The sequence below is a fragment of the Nothoprocta perdicaria genome, unplaced genomic scaffold (genome assembly GCF_003342845.1).
Source record: "Nothoprocta perdicaria isolate Ctin4 unplaced genomic scaffold, notPer1 scaffold_146, whole genome shotgun sequence".
NCBI lineage: Eukaryota > Metazoa > Chordata > Aves > Tinamiformes > Tinamidae > Nothoprocta > Nothoprocta perdicaria.
In genome coordinates, this window is record NW_020454605.1 from 1,947,001 (window position 1) to 1,967,382 (window position 20,382).

The 20,382-nt window shown below is 37.8% G+C and overlaps 1 protein-coding gene across 1 annotated transcript in view; it reads right to left on the minus strand.

Moving 5' to 3' along the window:
• Positions 1-900: 900 nt before the first annotated feature.
• The window catches only part of EMSY (EMSY, BRCA2 interacting transcriptional repressor), a 38,754-nt gene continuing 19,272 nt past the window's right edge, over positions 901-20,382 (minus strand). Inside the window, 13 exon segments of the mRNA XM_026034517.1 lie at positions 901-2,192; positions 3,703-3,859; positions 3,861-4,207; positions 5,078-5,641; positions 6,852-7,041; positions 9,769-9,928; positions 10,162-10,326; positions 11,315-11,513; positions 12,443-12,616; positions 14,150-14,286; positions 16,385-16,558; positions 17,806-17,955; positions 20,057-20,356. Coding sequence (XP_025890302.1) covers positions 1,998-2,192; positions 3,703-3,859; positions 3,861-4,207; positions 5,078-5,641; positions 6,852-7,041; positions 9,769-9,928; positions 10,162-10,326; positions 11,315-11,513; positions 12,443-12,616; positions 14,150-14,286; positions 16,385-16,558; positions 17,806-17,955; positions 20,057-20,356 — 2,912 coding nt within the window. The 3' untranslated portion in view covers positions 901-1,997.

Genomic DNA, 20,382 nt, shown 5'->3' on the forward strand with positions numbered 1-20,382 from the left:
ATCTGTATTAAGTAAACGTTTGTCATGCTGTAATCATGAGACTTGGACTAGAAACTAGTCGCTGTTGTTGGCCATGGTTATCCTGCTAAGACAAGAACAGCTATTTAGCAGCATGCAAAAAATGAAATGCTTAAAATGGCTTAGGTTTCTTATGTTTTAACTAGAGAAAGAATTAAGGTATGTTTTATGATTCATCTTTGTCCTCTTCCATCCTGAACACTAAATCCAGGAGAATCCAAACTAATACCTATTCCAACGCTGTTCTGACATAAAGTAAAAATAAATAGTTGCCTACGCAAATACTCCATCATTTTCACGTTACGTTTGGCAGAACATTTTTTTACCACAATAAAGTRTATGATTTCCAAATTAATGCTGATGAAAAACAGAAAGAAAAAAAGAGGTGTACGAAAAAGTAAAAAGAGGGACTTTTTATAAAATAACTGCGATGAAAGAGCAACTGCACCATCTAGAGGATACTGTATGTTCTTACATGGGTGAATATTCAGAACAAGATTAATATTTTGGATTTTTTTTTTTTAGCTTTTGTATTTTTTGTTTGAGAGTTACCCCAGTTGGAATTTAATCTTAACTACAATATCAAAAGTAAAATCACAGCTTAAAAAAAGACTGACGCAAAACTGTATTAGACTTTGGATGAAATCTACTTACAGTAGTACTTCAGCACCAAAAAGTGGGCAGTTAGGCTGACAGATGTATATACAATTAGATGATATGTCAAAGTCTTAAAATGCTTAGTTATTTATAATGAATTCTATACAAAACAGTTAAAAACATGTTTTTTTTTATATACACATTTGAAAAAAAAAAAAAAGGAAACTATTGTCTTCATTAGCAGAATGTATTAAAATTGGTTCTCTTATTCCACTTGAACCCAAACCTCCCTCTGTGGCTTGTAAGTATCACAAAACCCAATGTATTGCTTCAACAAGCCAAGTCATAAGGCTAATTTCTGAAACCTCACACTGTATTTCAGTTTACACTTTTAAACTTCCAAAATGGTCACTTTAAAAACAGCATGTAAGAGTAAAATACAGATTTTTAAAAGCCATAGCTCACTTCTAAATTCAGAAGTTCAGCTTAAGATGCTGAACCATTTTTTCCCCAATTTCGAAAAGCTGATTTATATCAAAATACATCCACTCACATCCCATTTGTATTAGAATTAACGGACGTGCCTGTTTAACAGGAACTTTTAAAACAACTTGGCCTTTTAATTATATATTTAAATAAATAATCAAAGATTAAGTAGAGTAGATGAGCATTTCATGTACTTATGGCACAAAGAAATGCTTCAAAATGCCATTACTCAACTTCTTGTAAAGCAGGAAAACAAGTCCACTAGCAAATTCACACTGCTACTAGTTAGTGATTTTGCTTATTTCCAAATATTCACCAACAAGGCTTTTAAAAAAATAAACTATATTTTTAGGCTTATTAAAAATCTTAACTCTAAGTGAGCACAAGTGCAGGAAAGCTAACCAATTCCAAAATTCCTGGAGCTTCTCCAGCACCGTCAGAGACGCTTTTTCTCTCACATGCTATTTAAAAATACAAATATTTATTAAACATTCTCTTTGATGGTGTTTTGCTCAACAGCTGACAAAACGACACAGCAAAGTAAGGATCCCTTTCCACCAAAAGCCGTTTCAGCATCTGGGAAAAGGCTTCATAGCACGAGCTGTAGAATTCGCTGCAGGTTTGCTTTCTAACAGGAGTACAATTCCACCACTGTCACAGGTTTACTATATCTTGGTAACTACATCTTTTGGGAAACCTTTTTTCTTTTCTTTTTTCATTTTTTTTTTAATAAAGATGCAGCTTTTGCAATACTGTCTTGTTAAAACACACTGATGCTTCAAGGGTCCARTGAACAACTCTAGTAAGCAAAGTGCTCTAAGACATCACGATACAAGGACATCTTGGATACTCGAMTCCCAAGATACTTTTAAAGTGCACTCCAGTGTCCCAATTCCTTAGGACTGATCAGCAGAACTCTGAGAGGGGCTGGGCTCCGTGCCGTCCTCAGTGCTACTGTCCACATCTGGTTCCATCGCGGTCTCCTCGTCATCGAGGCGCTGACTCGTGAAGTTGTTGAGCTCCAGGAGCCCGCTGGGTTCCACTACCACGTTGGAGCTGGAGTGACAAGGGATGGAATATTGAGGGATAGTCTGAAAGAGAGAGAAAAAAATCAGTTTTATTACATGTGGTTTTCAAAGATGAAGAGGCGCTCTTTTCATAAGGAAAAGGATATTTCCTCTCCAAGAGCAGCTTTCCCTAGCTGTGACTTGTTTAATGATGCCTTAGCTAAAGCTTCCAAATACTCTTTCACATGGTTGGGGTGTGAAAGATAATATTAGAAAAATCTTGTTGTTAAAAGTCTGCTCTTTGACACAGACCCTCACTGAAGGTCTGTGACAGACCTCCCGTGTAACCAGCATCTAAAACACTGACAGCCACAACCCATCATTCCCCAAACGTAAAGTGGAGATAATACTTTCAGTCTTATTTTTTTCTTATCTTTTTCAGACTATGTACTCAATAGACCTCCTGTATTTTCTGTACATTAGCCAAAGAAGCTCTGGCCCTGTTCAGAGCTGGCACAGCACAAAGGCTGAGAAAATAAAATAAATCCATTTATTTCTGCTTCTACTCTCATGGGTTCTAGAACTAAAACTGCATCTTTATACATCTGAATTTCTGGGCAGCATTTGGACATTCAAACAGCTCACAGTATGCCACAGTGATTAGCAATTAGGCAGGTTTAAAGCAAAACAGAAATTTTTGACTATTTAGGGAAATGAAGACTAAAAGTAAGTACAAAATGATGATTCCTACAGAAGCAAAGTTAGCTGCAATGAAGATTTTTGCAAGGTAAACATGAAAAAAAGAAAGTTGTGTACAAAAGTACTTTTTCTACCAGAAGTTTTTTCACTGTAACACAATTACAATCCACAATAAAACCATTGCCATCCTCACTGAAATTCCTGTGTACATACACACTGCCAACTTGTCTAGGCAGATTCATAAAACATTGCTTTAAGTCCTCCGATGATTTTAAATACTTCATCAGTTGAAATTCTGATCATTCCATCAGAAAACATGACATTCAAGACAACAAAAATCAATGAAAATATCATCAGTCAGGCAGTGATTTAAACCATTGAAGATCCAGAGTCATTTTATGCCGACAATGGCAAAACTTGTTTATACGTGAAGATAAAACACTTTCTGAATCCAGACCTCCTTTGTTGAACTCTCCCAGTTAACAAAACGCCTCCACTTCACTTTTATGCCTTAGGCAATTGTATACTCAAGATAGAATTATTAAATATGATTAAAAATTATAGATCATAGTTCCATAGTATGTGGTGAAGGTCACATTTTTAAGCATTACAGATAAGAGTAGTTTGTGCAATTAGATGAGCTTGGTTGGTTCCTTAACAGAAAAATCAAAGGAAAACACTGAGAAAACAGTGAATGAAATACTGCTGCAGAAACTCGAGCTCAATTCAACAAGCACTAGGCACTTCGAAGTAGTAATCCACCGCAAGTACAGGGCCAGAAAAAGAACAAAAAAAAAGAAAATGAAAAAAAAGATGTTCAGTTGCTATCATCATATCAGACAAAGCACGTTTGCTCTGTTCAACCTTTGCCTTACTTGCTCTGGTCTTCTCTTACCTGGGTAACAATTTCTGATGAGCTCTCTTCAGCTTGCTTTTGTGATATATTCTGAATGTGTATTAACTGGTTTGTTGTAGGCATTCCTTGTGCATCGAGTTTCCTCTCTGTTAAAGTAGGACCGACAGCAGGAGGGCTTGAACTGGATTCCTTAGCTCTGTTGCTGGGGGATGGAAGTTGCCGTCATCCCTAGGGCAGCCACCCTTGGCACCTGGGTACAAGGTGACGACTCTGCTTCGCTAGCGAGTTTACCAGTGGACAGAGTCTTGCTTGGGGGATCCCTTATGGTATTCCCTAGGTTTGAATCAATCTGAGCTTCCACCATAGACATTCTCAGAATCTCTGATACTGCTGTCTTCATGGGTGCCTGTGTAGGACATAGGCTCATAACTGGCAATGCCAGTTTGGGCACAGAACTGCCCCCTTTGAAAGAGAAGGAGGCTGATGCCCCTCAAAAAGTTATCTTTGTAACAGTGAATCCTTGCGTTATAATTGGAGGCTGCACCTGAAAATCAAATTTTTGTTGTGCATGGCTAGGTTTTTATTGAAATCTAATCAATATTTTTTTCCAAGGACAGTATGGCACAAACAACATACTTGTGATTAGGAAGACAGTTGAAACTCAGCATTTTAACAAAGGAATTAACAATGATACGGTAACAGTTAACTGAAGCCTGGGGAAAGGCAGATTTTTGGGCTGCTAGACAAGGATTGTAGCAGCATAAAACCACAGCAGCCTTGCTTTCCTTTGGGATTTACATCCCCATGTAAAATGTGTTAACATTCTTCTTTTTGTATATAGGCCTGAAAGGGCCAGAAAAAAAGTATACTTTTCTGTAGTTAAAAGAAATCTTTCTTCCACATTTCTTAYGCTTTAAATTTTCCCCTCCCACAGAAAATCAAATTACTCCTGCACATAAAAAGGCCTTTAACACTGGGGCAATGTGAACTACAAAGGAAGATGTACAATGGAGAGCCTTAGGTGACTGCAGCRTATTCACCTTTATTTCCACAGAAATAAGAAGTGCTACGGGAACGGAAATTAATAATATGTCATATCTAAAAGAGGAAAAGAAAATAATTAGGGACAAATTCCATGCACCAATGGTGGCAGAAATTCATAAAAACTGTCCAACAAAACACGTTTGTGAGCTCTACGGATTTTTTTTCCCCCTATAACATGTGCTTCTCTTTCCTAGTGTCAACCTTCTGATACGGTAATTAATACCAGCGGAATGAGGAGTTCACTCTTGCCAGGACAAAACACTGCTACAGCAACAGGGTTGGTGTTCTGAATATTTTGTTTTTTGTTTTTGTTTTTTTTTTTTTCCTTGAACAGCGATGTTTATTTTGCATGCTATCAATATTCCGTTACCTGGCTTGCTGGCTGTTTCTCTGAAGAGGCAGGTAGCTGCATTTGACTCTGGGGGGGTTGGGGTTGCACGTAGATTTTTTGTGCCGTTGGTGCCTGTTGCAGTTTGGGCAGCTGCTGGGTGGTTTTTACTGCAAGCACCTGTACTACAGTTTGCTGTGGCTGTGCCACTAAGGTAGGGAGTTGCCTTTCTTTGGCCATCATGTGGTGTGGGGGGTGCTGTGCATCTGGTTTGGTCTGTGCTTGCTCTTGCTGCAGGGGGGTTAGCTTTTGATGCCTTATGGAAAGCTGGGGCATTTGTGGGAGTTTGTGCTGGATTTGATCAGCCTGCAGGTGGATTGTCTGCTTCTGCTTAGTCTGGAAACACTGCAGAGTTTTCACTTGCAGTTGAGTCTGTTCCAGCTGTGGTTGACTCAGTTTTTGCTGCTTCTGTGCCTGCGATTGTGTCAGGGCAGATCTGTAAAACAGGCCAGTCTGAGGATCTAAGGTGTCCATCTCTTCCACTTCTCCTTCCTCAGTTCCAAGCTGCTCACTGTGTTTGGTGAACGCAGTGTGACTGCTTAAGGCCTTAATAAGAAAAAGTTACAAATGGGTTAGTAAATGGAAGTCTAAATTACAAAGAATACACAATCTTAAAAAAGAAGGTCCAGTCTGCTGCTGGACTACTTAACTTATTTTACAATTACAGACTCTCAATTTGTACATTAGAAAAAATAACAAAACATCAAAAATAACAAAACATCTTCCACRGTAGATTCACAATAGCTAAGCAACCATAGCTGTTTTTCCCTTGATAAAACACGGCGTGTCTCTATGTGAAAATATTTTCTGCATAACTAATTCTCAGTGGTGACTATGTAGCCCCTGCACTTGTCAGACTAAGGTTCAAAAGCCTTCTAGTTCCATAGCAGTTTGATATGAAATCTTATGGGTCTTTATTAAAATCAGTCTCTCGACATTTTAAGTTCTCATTCTGCCTCAAGAGCCTTATTATCTTCTGCATTCCTTATGCAGCTCCTTGTATATCTAGAAACTATTCCTATTATAACCAGATCCTCTCTTCTCTTTTTCCTCAAAATCATATTGCAATTCTTCTTGTGCAGGGCACAAGCATTGAATTTTTGAGGGAAGCTGAGGGAGAGAACTATGTTACTCTGCTTTGTATTGTTATTAACTGTCTGTTAATAAATGTTGTCAGCAGTATGAAGGAACCCACTCAAACACAGATCAATATGCTCTGTGCTGCAGGTTTATGATCTGTCTTTGTTCAGTTGAGCTCCCTAGATACTACAGAAATGCAGAGTTGAGTTATGTGCATTCACCTGGGGTAGTCTATTTCTCTTGTGTGACAAGAATGCCATTTCTCAAACAAAGGAATCAATGCAATTTCAGTAAGATTTCATAAGATACAGAATTTGCTTTAGTGATTTGGCCTCTTTGGACTTCCTATCACACATCTAAATATAATTTTTTTGATTCATTAAGTAGAGAAGTTTTATTTTCACAAACTAAGGCCATCTAAACACAAAGAGATCATATGATCTATGATAGTCTGGGTTCTGCTTCATCCTTGTTTCCCYACATTAGGGCCTGAAGAACCCAGCCCCTCTGTAACACCCATCACCCTTCCCACCAGAACAGGCATCATTAAAACGAAGTTACTAATGTGCAGCTGCACTGGCAGCAACCTGATACACTCAATCATATCAAGCTGTGGTCCCAAGTAAGGCACATAAGCTACTGCTGTATAGACTGTTGGGAAAAGAAAGGGTACAACCTGCTGCATGATATGGGTAATTGCGCCCGTGGAGGATGCGGGGATGGATTTCACCACCACAGAGGTCTGCGTTGCTGTCTGCGACTGAGCCACGTGCTGCAGCAGAGTCCTCTGGGGCTGCGACGACTGCTGGTGGGGCTGAGAGCGATGRCTGACTGAAAGGAAAGAGGTGAGTGGCGCCTCCCCAAAGCTAACGCTGGAAACTCAAATGTCTGCTCAACCTTCAGCCGAACGAGTGAAATAAAGGTCTGAACATGGAACAAGTCTTTTACTGTATGCTAGCTTCAACCTTAAAGCGCAGATTTATTCTGAGATGCTACTTAAAATAACATCTCGGGGGGTTCTTTTGGTCTGCAAGTTCTAAGCGATCATGCTTGGCCACTATCTCCCCTGACCTCCCTCTCCCGAAACACTGGCTTTGTAGAGAGCACCTAGTCCCAGTTTTCAACTGGGTTCGTCATACATCACTGGCACAACACTGTAAAGCACAAGTTATTCTGTAATATTTACCCTGCTGAAAGCCTTGACTGCAATTAAGAACAGCAAGCCTTGCCCACTGGGTATCTACTGATGATAAATTGTGAGAAATCATCTTTGGAGCATGGCTTAAATTTGCAGGACTGGTAATTAGAAAATTATTCAGGATTTAAGAAAGCAAGGAAGGCTGATCAGAAATCAGACAGAAATGGAGACCTKGTCATTGGTCTAAGTCACTTTTTAGAGCTAATCTAATACAAGCTATGTAGCTTCGTTAAACATTGGATTGGCAAAATAATGATCTTCAGGTGAGGAAAAAACCCGAAACCATTCTATATTGCAGTCACTCATAAGCCAAGGAGTCACTGACACAATAAAGATCCAAATTAGTTTATGCCAGTCCACAGACTATTTAAATATTTACTTTAATTAACTTCTAAAATGTCACAAAATACTGATTGATTGAGGAAATATTACTAAAGAAAATTTTATATGCAGTTATTATACAACTGAAGGTTTAGAGTTACTAGGCATCTTGCTGACAGGCTAAATTGTGATTCCATATAATAATTTAACTTTCCCACTCCAAGAAAGGAGTTGGATTATATCGATATCGGCCTGCGTGCTGTGCCAGATCCGCCATGAATATCCCCAACAGCTCCTGCCAAATGTCAAACTTCATTTAAAAATAAAGTTTCTAACCTATGTGGTTGTGTAGATATTCTTCCGAATGTGAACCAATACAGTGTTGTCTTCCTGAGTCTGCAGACAGACAAAAAACGGTAACGCTGAGATGTGTGAACTGCTCCTTTCATCTCGCTAGGAAGTTCATGCTGATCCCATCTCCCATTTGTGCCTTATCCTTTCAGGCACATGCATGAGATTTCCCCGCAAGCTACAGCTTGTTTACTATCTTACTAATGAATTTGCTAGCAGAAAAAAAAATACAGCTGCTGGGACTACTGAAGCATCCTGAGATCACACATGAAAACAAAAGGAAACGCTCAATTCYTGGTGTTCCCTGTTAGCATTCACTCCAGCTAGGGGAAGGAGGAGGGAAGAGGAAAAAAGGTTGTGGCAAAATAAACAATTTTGTGCTGTGACAGTTTGTCCCAAGCCAATCCACAGAATATTGCATTTCTGTGATAAGGTTTTGCAAATGACCTCATGGTTTACAAACAACACTATTTTCATATAGCGTAATGTTTAAAACTAGCTCAGAGAAAGTCATTTTTTACAGTATGTCCCAGGGAAACCTACACATGGGACTTGGAATACAAGCACAATTGATGTATCCGATTATGTCAGGGAACATGACAGACTCCTGTGTTAATTGGAGATGGGTTGTACTTGTTGTTGTACTTATGCATGTGTTTTAGAAGGGCATCCAGAAAGCATGACTCAAATATCCAAAATTGAAGCCAGATACAGTAAGCACTATTTCAATAGCCCCAACAACCCCACAGCACACACACAATTCCACAAAACTTAGACTGTACAAGGAATGGAAGTGAGAGGTGGAAATGCAGAAGAAGAGAATGAAAAATGGATATTTCAGCTTGAACATCTAATACTAGAAACCTTGAACTTTAATATTAATTTATATATTCTAATATAATCAAGTTTTATTCTTCTATTCCAATGCATACTTTTGTTTTCATTTTCCAAATTACAGATCAATAATTTGAATGAAAGAAATTAAAACAAACAAAAAATGGATCAATTGATTCTTTCACATATATATGGGAAGTGGCCTCAGGTTAGTGTCTTAGGGTAGCAGAGAATATGAGACTCATAATATAATTAGAGGGGCATCCAGGAAGGGATTGAAGGACTGGGACAACATAAGCACCCAGATGGAAGATTATTATCACTTATTTTTATTTTATTTTTGAAATTCAGCCTCTGAAAACTTCAATTTAAAATAATCCATTTGCCTACAACTGGCAAATTTAGCAGTTCAAGTCCTTCTAACAAATGAAGGAGATGGGGGATTATTTTAGAAGGCTAAATGCTCGCCTGGCCAAAAAGCTGACTTCTTGCTGGCAATCAATAATATTTTGCAATTATGAGTTAAACCAACTCAAATCCTGACTCTTCTCCATATGCACAGAATTAGTGCATAGTTCCTGCAACCTCACTTTTGGTTTTTCCCTAAAGGCAACAAGTGAACAGCCTGTCCTCGCCATCAGATSAGAAGACAGAAAGTCTGTTTAAAACTAGTATGTCTTGAAGCAAAAAAACTTCCTTTGCATTAGAAACATTCTCCAACATGTCTGAGAAAGGCAGATGCAATCTTTATTCCCTGCAGAGGTCCTAGAAAAAAACCACACTCATTTCCACCTCAAAAAATATAGTGAGATACCCACCCCGAGAAACCCCCAAAAGAAACTCTCTAGACTTCAACTGCAAACCCATCATCCCAAAATACCTTAGTCACTTACCTGTTGTGATATATTCAGCAACTAATTCTGACTCTACCACGGCAATTGAAGGACTTTCTGGAGAATGCCTCTTTTCTTGGGTCATCTGGATTGGGACAGCCATTTGGCTCAAGTCAATGGTAGGTTGTCTTGGCTTTGATTCCAACTTCTCCTTCACTGCTTTAGAAGGCAACAAAAGTGCCAGATTTAGSAAAACAAACCTCTAATACGAATGAAAGACTTGATTAAACAGTGAATGGTTTTAAACAKTTTTTTACTGGATAAAAGTAGAGAAATCAAACTGATTCAAGGCAGGTGCTTTTCAATTGCAAATTGCTGTTTAAGGAAGTAGCAGCTGACTGCTCTGAAGTGATCCTAAGAAAGAAAATAACACACATGCATTTTCACACCTGTTGTTTGCTGAAGTTCCAGCAAGGCTTTTATTGTGGAAGTAGCTGATTGAGATTCACTGGATACGTCCTGGTAAATTATTGTAGGGCTTGTGTCCACAGCGATTTCATGTTCTGACCAGTCCTGACTTCTTGAAGCAATTACATGGACTACAGGCTGAGAATCTGTTAGCAAAACAAAAACATCATGACAGAACTACTGGAGTAAAGACTTCAAAATACTTGCACAAAGCAGGACTAGAGCTCAAAATTCAATCACGTCGTCCATCAGATTTCTYAATACGGCCATGGGTGCATGCTTTCATTCTGCAGTACTTTAGATTTTATTACAAGTGACTCCTGAAGCAAAACACAGCTAATGCTATCAACAGCTTTCCATAAAAGAAATATTCCATTTMTTAGTTGCTTATAAAAACTTTCGTTTGAACAACCAAAACTTGGCAAGCTACTTTGTATGTTTAATCTCCCTTCGATCAAACTCTTTTCAGAAGGTTTCAAAGGCTCAGCAAATGAAAACATAGTCAAGTATTCTGCATTTAAACATAGCTAAAATTTTTAAATTTGTTAATTTTTTCCAATTAACTTAAAATGATTGTACACACCAACACTCAGAGAATTATATTAGTGACCAATAGAAACTGAAGAGAATTCAGAATAGAAAAAGCACTTAAATATTTAAGTTGAAAGAGTTTTATAGGTAGACATTCGCTTTTGTTTAATATAGTGATAGGTCCTATGATTACTCCTTGATAAGAGTAATCGTAGCAGCTCCTGCCTGCTATTTATGCACTGATCTTCCTCTACCACATTAGGAGAACTGCATCTGTTGTTATGATGGCATGAAGCCAGAGCAGCACCTCCATAAGAGCAGACCTGCACGGTACCCCTAGCTCCTGGATCACAGGCAAGTTCCCATAAAAGGGTTAAAATCTATGTTGGCCACACTTCCAGCCATGCAATGGAAAGATAATGCAACAAATACAAAGCTAATGTCAAAGTACGGGTTGCCAAACTGACTCAGAACAGACTAGAGGCCACACTGCTAACAGGTTGGGTAAGGCTACAAAAAAGATGGATGAGGTTAAGTTATATTAAACTAGCAAGGACACTTGGGAGACAGTGTAATCTTATTTTATGCAACACTGACACATACCTTGCGAGCTCTGGGAGGACTCTGTAGAGGATGAGCTGCTATCCGTGTAGGTCTGTGGTTCTTCTTTCACTTCTGGGAGAGAAGAGTTTCCTGCCTCTGTGACCCTCGATGCCTGTTGTAACGTTTCAGTTACCAGCTGCCTCGTTTGCTCGCTCACAACAGTTGCTTGAAATGTCACTGGCTTTGGCTTTATAAGAACCTAATTAGAAAGGCAGAGTCTGTGTATATTAAGAGCACTCAAGAAAGTAGAACTGAGCAGTTCAGCAAGGATGGTGTGCCACTAAAATAGATCAATGTGCAAGACCTACATGATCCCAGCATTTTAATAAAAAAGTCTACCTGTGAATCCACAATTCTGGTTATTAAAATACAAAGCACTAATCAATGGCAGTGCATAAGAACATACTTCTCCTTTCAATCATGTGYAGTGCTAAACAGTTGTTCTTCAGAGCTGGATACAACTATAGGGCAGACAAAATACAGCTACTTAAGTGGCCTGGAAAATGCACCACAATGACAGGACCTGTGTTCTCAGGCCAGTATAATCCAGTCTTGAACAATCAAGATGTAAAAACGAGCAACAATAACAGATAAAAATTCAGTTCTTTTTATGTAGCAAGTATAACCAGAGAAAGCTGAGAGTGTCCAGAAATAGGCCAGATTCTCTGTGTATAGCCCCACCAACCACACAAGGCTGCAGGTACAACATGAAGACACACTAAATTGTATATAGAGCAATTTCACTACAACTCTTAATTTTCAAAGATGACTAATCTCCCCAGAGCAGAAGAYATAACATGTTTATTCCTCATGACTTAATCTTTAGTTTTAAGTCTTAAGCAGGTATCTAGAACTATTTTCACATATTTTAAGTTTCACCTATGCTCAGTATTTCCTTTTGGTTTTCTCTAGGCATCCAGAAGCAGCTAACAATGCAAACACTGTGTTCAAGAAACCAGAAACAAGGCCACATATATCTTAGTAAGATATTAAGATCCTATTAAGATCTTCCCCACAAATACTGCACATTAATCCCTGCTACAGATGTGGTAATACAGTTAAAAAAAGATTTACTTCCCATTAAAATTTAGGGGTACATTTCAAGACAGAAATGGGACCTCACTGTACCTGCGTTTTCCCTTGCTGACCATAAACAATTTTAGTTGGGATGATTTTGGTGGCTGGCTGGACCGTGGACCCTATTCCTTTTGGCTGTGTAACAATCATTTTTGTGATGGGTCTTGTGGCAGTGATGATAGCAGGTTTTGCTCCTGCTGGCACTGCCTGAATAGTTTTCTCCCCCTGCAGAGAAGCCAAAATTTACAGGTTAACTGAATGAAATACTTCAGAGAGAGAGACCCACTTCTCCAAAAAAAGAAGAAAAATACAGTTACACATGACTGCATACCATTAAATCAACTTGTTGATGTTAGAACTGGATGCATTTAAGATGAAGACTGTTAAAAGATGAAGAATTTAAACAATAAAAATACTGCTCTGAATGGAAAAGCTACCAAAACCTCATTTTGCATTATTCTGCCTTTTTTTTGTTCAAAACTTAAGATTAAATGACATTTGTAAGTTTTTGAAGTTGCATCAAAGAATTCATGCAAGTTGAAACTTCCCTTAAATACTTTGCAGAAGTATTTCAAAAGTTCTAATTTCTAGCAACACTAACTTTGGCAAGATATTTTACAAAATCTGMATCAAATTTAAATACTATAAAAATTATATCCTTGTGTTATCATCATCACTGAAATATTAAGTTTGGGTATTTTTAAAATAAAAGTTATTGTACTGAAAAAAACGCAGATTCACAACTGTTTCACGGAAAGCTGATTTTGAAAGACTCACAACATATGAGTAGAATATTGATATCTTAAGAATAGTGATGGAACTGAGCAAGCCTGTTTTTTAATGCTGCACAGTAATAAAATGAGGAATACGTCTGGTATTTCTACCAATTCTATTAAGTAGACAGCAATTCTAAAAAACATCATTGCCTTAGATGTATCATTGCATTTTCCTGTTTCCTACTTAGTAGCATGATGAGATTCCTATTTTTGTGAAAACTGCTTGAGGTATTTGCTTTTAAATTATATATAAAAAAAAGTTTGAATTCTTCTAAACAAAATCCAAGAAGGGGAAAAAAATCAACATACCTCCCTCTTCAGCTCTGCTACACAAGAAGATACTAAAGATCACATCATTAAGGTACTACCACATAAATCTCTCAGTTTTAGCTAAAAAAGTATAGCAGTTTTATCATTTTGATAAGTTAGCACTTGAAGGTGACCCCAGCTGAAGCAAGCAACTTGATTTTGTTCTTATGGCACATCAGGTTATCCAAAAATAATTCAGCACTATACAATACTTGGGAAMAGGACATTACAGTTCTATGACCTAGATAAAAGGTAGCACCCTTACTCTGAAGATAACACTTAGTTCTGCCCTTTATCTACAAGAGATACACGGCTGGAGATTCAAATTTATGACGCAGGACCGTGGTACTCGTGGTTCTTGTAACACTAGCGGTGTTAAGACTTGAGTCATTTTATTCTATTTAATCCCTTCAGGATTACAAAGTCATCAACCAGGGAAAAAGGGCAAATACAAAACTGAAATATTTTATTTTTACTAAATTTCTGGAAGATTCCCTGTTTGTTTTAAGGATCTTGCATATCCTGCAGAACATACTTGCTTCTCCAACATGCCTGACACTAGGACATGCTGCATCTGTTAAGTGATTCACGTAGAATTTGCTTTTAATAGAGACTGAGGCAGAAAGAATGCAGCAGCAATGACACTTCATAGGTCTTTGATCTTGAAACTTACCCCAGCATTTAACAATGTTGTGACAACATTTTTGCCTGGAAGCCCTTGAATTGTAGTTCCTTTTCCAGTAGTTTTTTGCACAACAATCACATTGGGTTTCGATGTCATTGGAATCGTAGTGATTTTGGTCGTAGTTCCTAARTAGTCAAGGAAAAAGAAATAATGTGCAGTCTATAAAATGTAGATTTCCTTTCACTTTAGACACTTATGAGCTGTATTTCACTGTACTGAAATCTGTCAAGTATAGCAATGAGTTTTTAAAGTTGAGTTTTTAAAACAGCAGTGTTTGAAATGGGAATACAACTTCCCTAAACATACAAATTACGTTTCCTCCACATACCTTTCACATACAATAAAAAGTAGTAGCACATGACATTACTTTCTCAGACTAACATGTTTAGCTTTTGGAAGGCTAGAGTTGCAGAGGGGCAACACTAATACTCAACTCAAGGCCATATTCCCATATGCAAGAATTGACTTTACAGTGCACAGATAACACCTGCAGATGAATCTACATACCAAAATTACAATCTCTCCACAAGAAATTTCTGTATTTTAACTGATATAATATAAAAGGCTAATACTGGACTGGAGAAAAAAAATGCTCTTACTTCATATAATCAGTTTGTAAATGCTGAGTTTGAATTGTTTTTGTCTTTTTTTCCCCCTCCCCTTCCATTTTTAAGAACAGCTGTCCTGCTTATTTCTCTTCCTCTTCCAATATTTAATTAATTCCATTACCTGTAGCAGGTTTTTGTTTACTGCAGTGACACGTAATTCTGAACAGCCTTCCACAATCTACACAAACTGCATGCAGACATCCAAGTCACTAGTGTTATCAGGCTACTATTTCAGTACCTACTTAAGACAGTTTTCTACCATATCTTCTGCTTTTTTCTGCCTGAAGAAAGTACCACTTAGAGCTACAAACCAAGAATTCCCCTCACCACCTTCAATCCATCAGTGATACCAGCAATACATTTTACTACATATTTTAGATTAATAACAATAGATTAATAATAATACTGGAAAAGGTATTCTGAGATGAAACCATTGTGATCGTATGAATGACTTATGAAGCAATAAATGTCTAGTAGGCTCTTAGGAGAACAAACAAACAAACAAAATAACCCAAAACAGCAGCAACAACAATGCCAAACTTGTGTCATCTCAGGACAAGCAGTAAAACCCTTATGAAGGCCAGCTAAGGGTTCTCCTACATAAACTGGTGTGCAGGAAGACAGCAATTATTTGCACTTGGCTATAAGCTCATCAGTTTACTTAGAAATCCGCTCAACAGGCTAAAAAAGTCACTCATTTGCAAAGAAATAACTGCTTTAGCTCCAAAATAAGCTGAGTTTTTGTAAAACTTAAGATTTGAAATATCCAATTCCTGTACCAGACTACACTCCCACGTGTATTAATTAATCAGCCCTTCTACAAAGTTCCTGTAACACCTTCTGGTGAACCGTTCTGGCTGGTGCCACACCGGGTCTCTACTAAGCCCAAACAGTGGGAAACCTAAGAAATGTAAGTGTCTTGGAAGACAGGAAGAATATCCCAAACAGATACTAATAWTTATTTGTACCTAGCTAGATACTGTAGCAAACCTTGTCTCCATTAGAATGGATTAAGCCCTAAATTGACACTCAAGAGGTGAAACGTGTGTGTGCTGGGTCCTGGTCTTAAAGAGACTCTGTGCTTGAAAACTGTACTCACAGAAAGCATCAAGTGTGGTCAGAAGACCAATGTAAAGATAAGCAGCAGAAACCTACATAAGACTGCAACATAAGATAAGGGAATRACAGACTGAAACCAAAAGAAGAACAAAATGGGAAGGAGACTGCACACACTGGACTCTCTAATTGCAGTTGGTTATTTCCACAAGTAGTGAGTGGAAGAGAAAAGATTCCAAGCTACTTTAAACCGAACTACAATACAGGTGTATGATGCACTCCAGCACAAGACAATATTCTACTRCCCCAGATTCTTCATTCCCAGCCTCCTTCCCATTAAGCACTTCCTTCTCAAATTGTTGTAATTCATGAGACCATTCTCTGTCCATACCTTCCACTCATTTTCCTTTTCAGTGCCATCTGTTTTTCTCCTGAATTTATTTCTCCTCCCATGGAGGTCCTAATAACTATCTGAACACACCCCACAGAAAAGATCTGAACAGTTACAGTGAGTCTAAACTTGAAACAAGTCTCAGTATCGAAGTACTCATATGCCTACCAGAAACAATATTACTGCTGATAATCTTGCCTCCCAGCGTAGCCAATGATTTTGGTACTACTGTGATGATGCTGCCGCTCGTGGTTTTCACATAAGTAGCAGCCCCTGGAGTTCCAGCCATCCGAGCCCCTAGGGAAGGACTAACTGTTGGCCGTGTATATGTTGCTTGGGTCCCTGTTTATAAGAAAAGGAAAAAAAAAATCATCTGTTAGAATATGCTGTATAGGGAAATATGGAAAAATATGGAAAAGGTTAAATGAGAAGGAAAATGTTAGATTTGATTCTAAGAGACAACACACTGCAATTTACCGCTCTTTACAGCCTTCCAGGTAGATTTTGACCTTGTWGAGCAATATTCAAGGAAACGCCAATTTTAACATAAGATTCTGTGAGGCATTGTATCAAAATGCTCCAAAGTCTATTAYGTTTTCACTGGTGTCATTGTGCTAAGGGTTTTACTTTACAATAGATGTCAGACCTATAGATGGGTGAGAGACCTATATGTTTGCCACTTACTTCATTAGAGGCAAGAGAGGTAATCTGTTAACACAGTCCGAACCAAACAAATCCTCTCTTGAAAAAGACCTATAATCTCACTTTTCCCATGAGACAAACCACTTAGAAAAACATAAAATACTGCCCTAAATAGCATTTTAAGTGAAAAATAAAAATTACAATTAAAATACAATTTTATAGATTTAGCATTTAGAAATAGAAAATTTAAGAATATTTACGAGAAGCGTTTCGAGATCTAGAGTTAAAAAGTCAAGACTAATAATCAGTTTACACTAATATTCCCAATCCATGCTACCAAAAAAAGAAGTTTACTCTGGATTTGAGAAAATTCAGATTAATCTGCCTAGCAAATCTTCCTCATATAAGCTAAAAAATAAAAATCTGTACCACTTATGATTTTACACAAGAAAAAAAGAAAAGAAAGAAAGCACAAATACAATTAGATCCCCTGAAACCACCAGGAGTTCAAAATTGAATTTACTGCTCTTCTTATATTCACTGCAAGGCTATGAGCAAGTCATTCATCTGCCTTTGAAATTCCACATATACAAAATAGGAATAATGCAGACATACCTGCTACAGGTACTTAAAAACTTCAATTAATTTAACTCCTCTAACACCAAGTACTACAGAAGTGCAAAGTATCACTGTAAGTTGAAAATAAACCCAYTGGGAAAGGGATGATCACACTTTTGTGCATTCAATTCAAAGAGACCATAAGGGAAATAAAAGACCACTTAGTGACAAAAATCCTATTYTAGAATGGTTATTAACAGGATTGTGCATGTGTTGTGTGTGCTCACTGTTCATAAGAGAAATAATTGCTTTTTTACCCTAGCAAATCATGTTTTAGCAGCTGTATTTCTGGGTTCACCCTCCCTTCCCTTCTCAGAGCAATAACTTACCAGTGGGAGTAGTGACCAGTTTAGTTGTCATGATAGTCCCATTACTGCTAACCACCATAATAGGTGAATTGCTACTGCTGGGCAAAGTCGCTGTAACTGGTTTGGGAAGGATTTTACTGGGTTGCACCTGTTGAGTGATTATTTTAACACCTAGGAAAGGAGAAAGGTCACTGTTAAAATACAGGCACAAAAAGTTACTTTCTGAAATGTTTTCCCAGAACAAGCCCTAGTGGGCAGGTAGCCTCATGAGGCTTCTATTCCGTTCTGAGCACAAAGTATTCTTGATGCTGAAAATAATTTGTTGTTGTTGTAAATTTATTTATTAGTATTATTGTTTGGTTTTTTTTTTTTGCAAGTATCAAGACAGTCATTACCCTAGATTTTCATGTGCCTGTTTCAATTCTTTGAGACTCCCACTGATGCATGGGATTCCATTTCATTATAAATTTACTGCAGTAGTTTTTAATCTCTTCTGGTGCATAATTCAAAAAAATAGAACGTTTTTCCCAGGAACAAACAGGTTACAACCAACATCAAATTGGTTCAAGTACATAAAGCACCACAAAGTAAAATAGTTCTTGACCAATTCAGACTGTAAATTATAGTATGTTTTAATTAGATGAGTTGAATTTCATTCCATCAAGTAAATAAGAAGCTTTTTCTGTGCTGATTATTAGTGGCTGTAAGGAAGCAAGTGGGACACTGACTAGGAAAGGCTGCTCTAAGGAAACCTGTCCACTTAAACTACTGGTTGCTTTGAAGCTGTGAAGAAACTGGACTGAAACAAGTTCTAAGTAAAGCAGCAAGAACAAAAGGAGAACAYGTTAACATGCCAAGGATGCTGCTCCCTTTTTGTTTGTGTAGCAGAATGGGCCTTCTCCAAGATTCATTTTTCATCTGCAAATCAAAAGATTCATGTAGTCTGTTCGAAAGTATATGCAGGCCACCTGGAGTTTAAATTCTGTTCCTCGCCGAGTTAAGTCTTCTACAYTGTGCTGGTCAAGTTTCACAAAACCCCAGTCTGAATTTACCCCATCTAAATTTAGATGCTTATGTTTGTACAGAGAAATTTCTAGGTGAGCAATTTTGTTCTCTCAAGGAGCATACTCCAGAGATGTTCTCTTCTATGTTGTCTTTAAAAGTAGTAGAGTGAGCAGGTTCCAAAGCAAGTGCCTTAGTGAACTGTCTATAAGAGAGATATAAGCAGTATCTTTGCATCATTCGGAGATAAATATGGATAGAAAGAAAAACCTTAGTGAAAATAAACTTGTATCTTTCAGAAGTAATAGGTACCAGATGGCATTTCTAAAGAAAGTTTAACTAAAAAGCAAGCAAAACCTAAACCTATAGTAGAAGGCAGAGAGTGAAGTTTTCATAGATCAAACAGTGTCCAAGGACTGAAGGATGGAGGCCTTTGTGTTCAGTAGTGAACATTTTTTCCCCTGGTGATGGTCCCACAATCCAAAGTAAGGATTCTTCCCCTCCTAAATTTTATGGTATATTTTAATTATTTGACCTAAATAGTATAAACAAAATAAAACTTTTATTGACCACATTGATTTAAAAYAGGGACATAAAAATACTTTGCACTTTTATAGCACTTCTTTGTTCAGAATTCAGCAGCCTTACAAGCATTACTTCTAATCACCTATCAATGAGATAAAATCTGTCTGTTTTACAGAGAAGGAAAGTCAAGGCAAAAAGATTAAATGACTTGCCCAAAGTCAACTGCATGAATTATATCACAAAAAGAATGCAGCCCAACTTCAGCCTCAGTTCTAATTATATTTGCTGTGACAAGCTATTAAAGATAGAGGTCAATTTCTGGACCCAAGAATTAAAACACAGATCAACTTTTTTTTTAAGATGATACAATTCAATAGCTCTTGAATCTTCAGAAAACTGCTGTCTTCCATGCTGTCAGTCATGTTACTTTTGAAGATACATCTTTCAATACATCTTTCAATTGCTAAAGATAAAACATTTCCTTCTAAAAGATGGTCTGTAATATCTACATCAAACACGAAGAGTCGCCAAAAAAGCCAAAAACAATAACCAAAGATTTTTTTGGTTCCTGAAAGTGTTAAGTTATTCTTCACTATTTGTTTTTCTTGTTTAGTGCCAAATCTTATATTCTAGTTATTATGCCTTTATGATAGCTCCCCATGCGTATTTTGGTGCAGAACTCAGTCCTGCTTTCTTGACTGACAGTTAGACCTCACCAGTATCACCCCAAATTAAATCAATCTACCTGATTCCTGTTTGATCTGAATGGTAGGTTTGATGCCAGGTGGCAACTGAGATTGTTGTGGCTGCTGTTGAGCTACAGAAGACTGTGCCATCTGCTGCTGCTGCTGTTGGTGCTGTTGTTGTTGTTGCTGCTGCTGCTGCTGTTGTTGTTGCTGAGCCTGTTGTATTTGGTGCAGCTGCTGTTTTGGGGACTGCTGATGCTGTTTGGGAAACTGTGCTAAAATCTGAGTTGGATTCCCAACCAAACCTTTTGGGGAAGGTAGTCTAGTAGAGGCAACCTTAATAGCTGATGTAGATACACCTGTGAAGAAGTAAATGGTTTAAGGC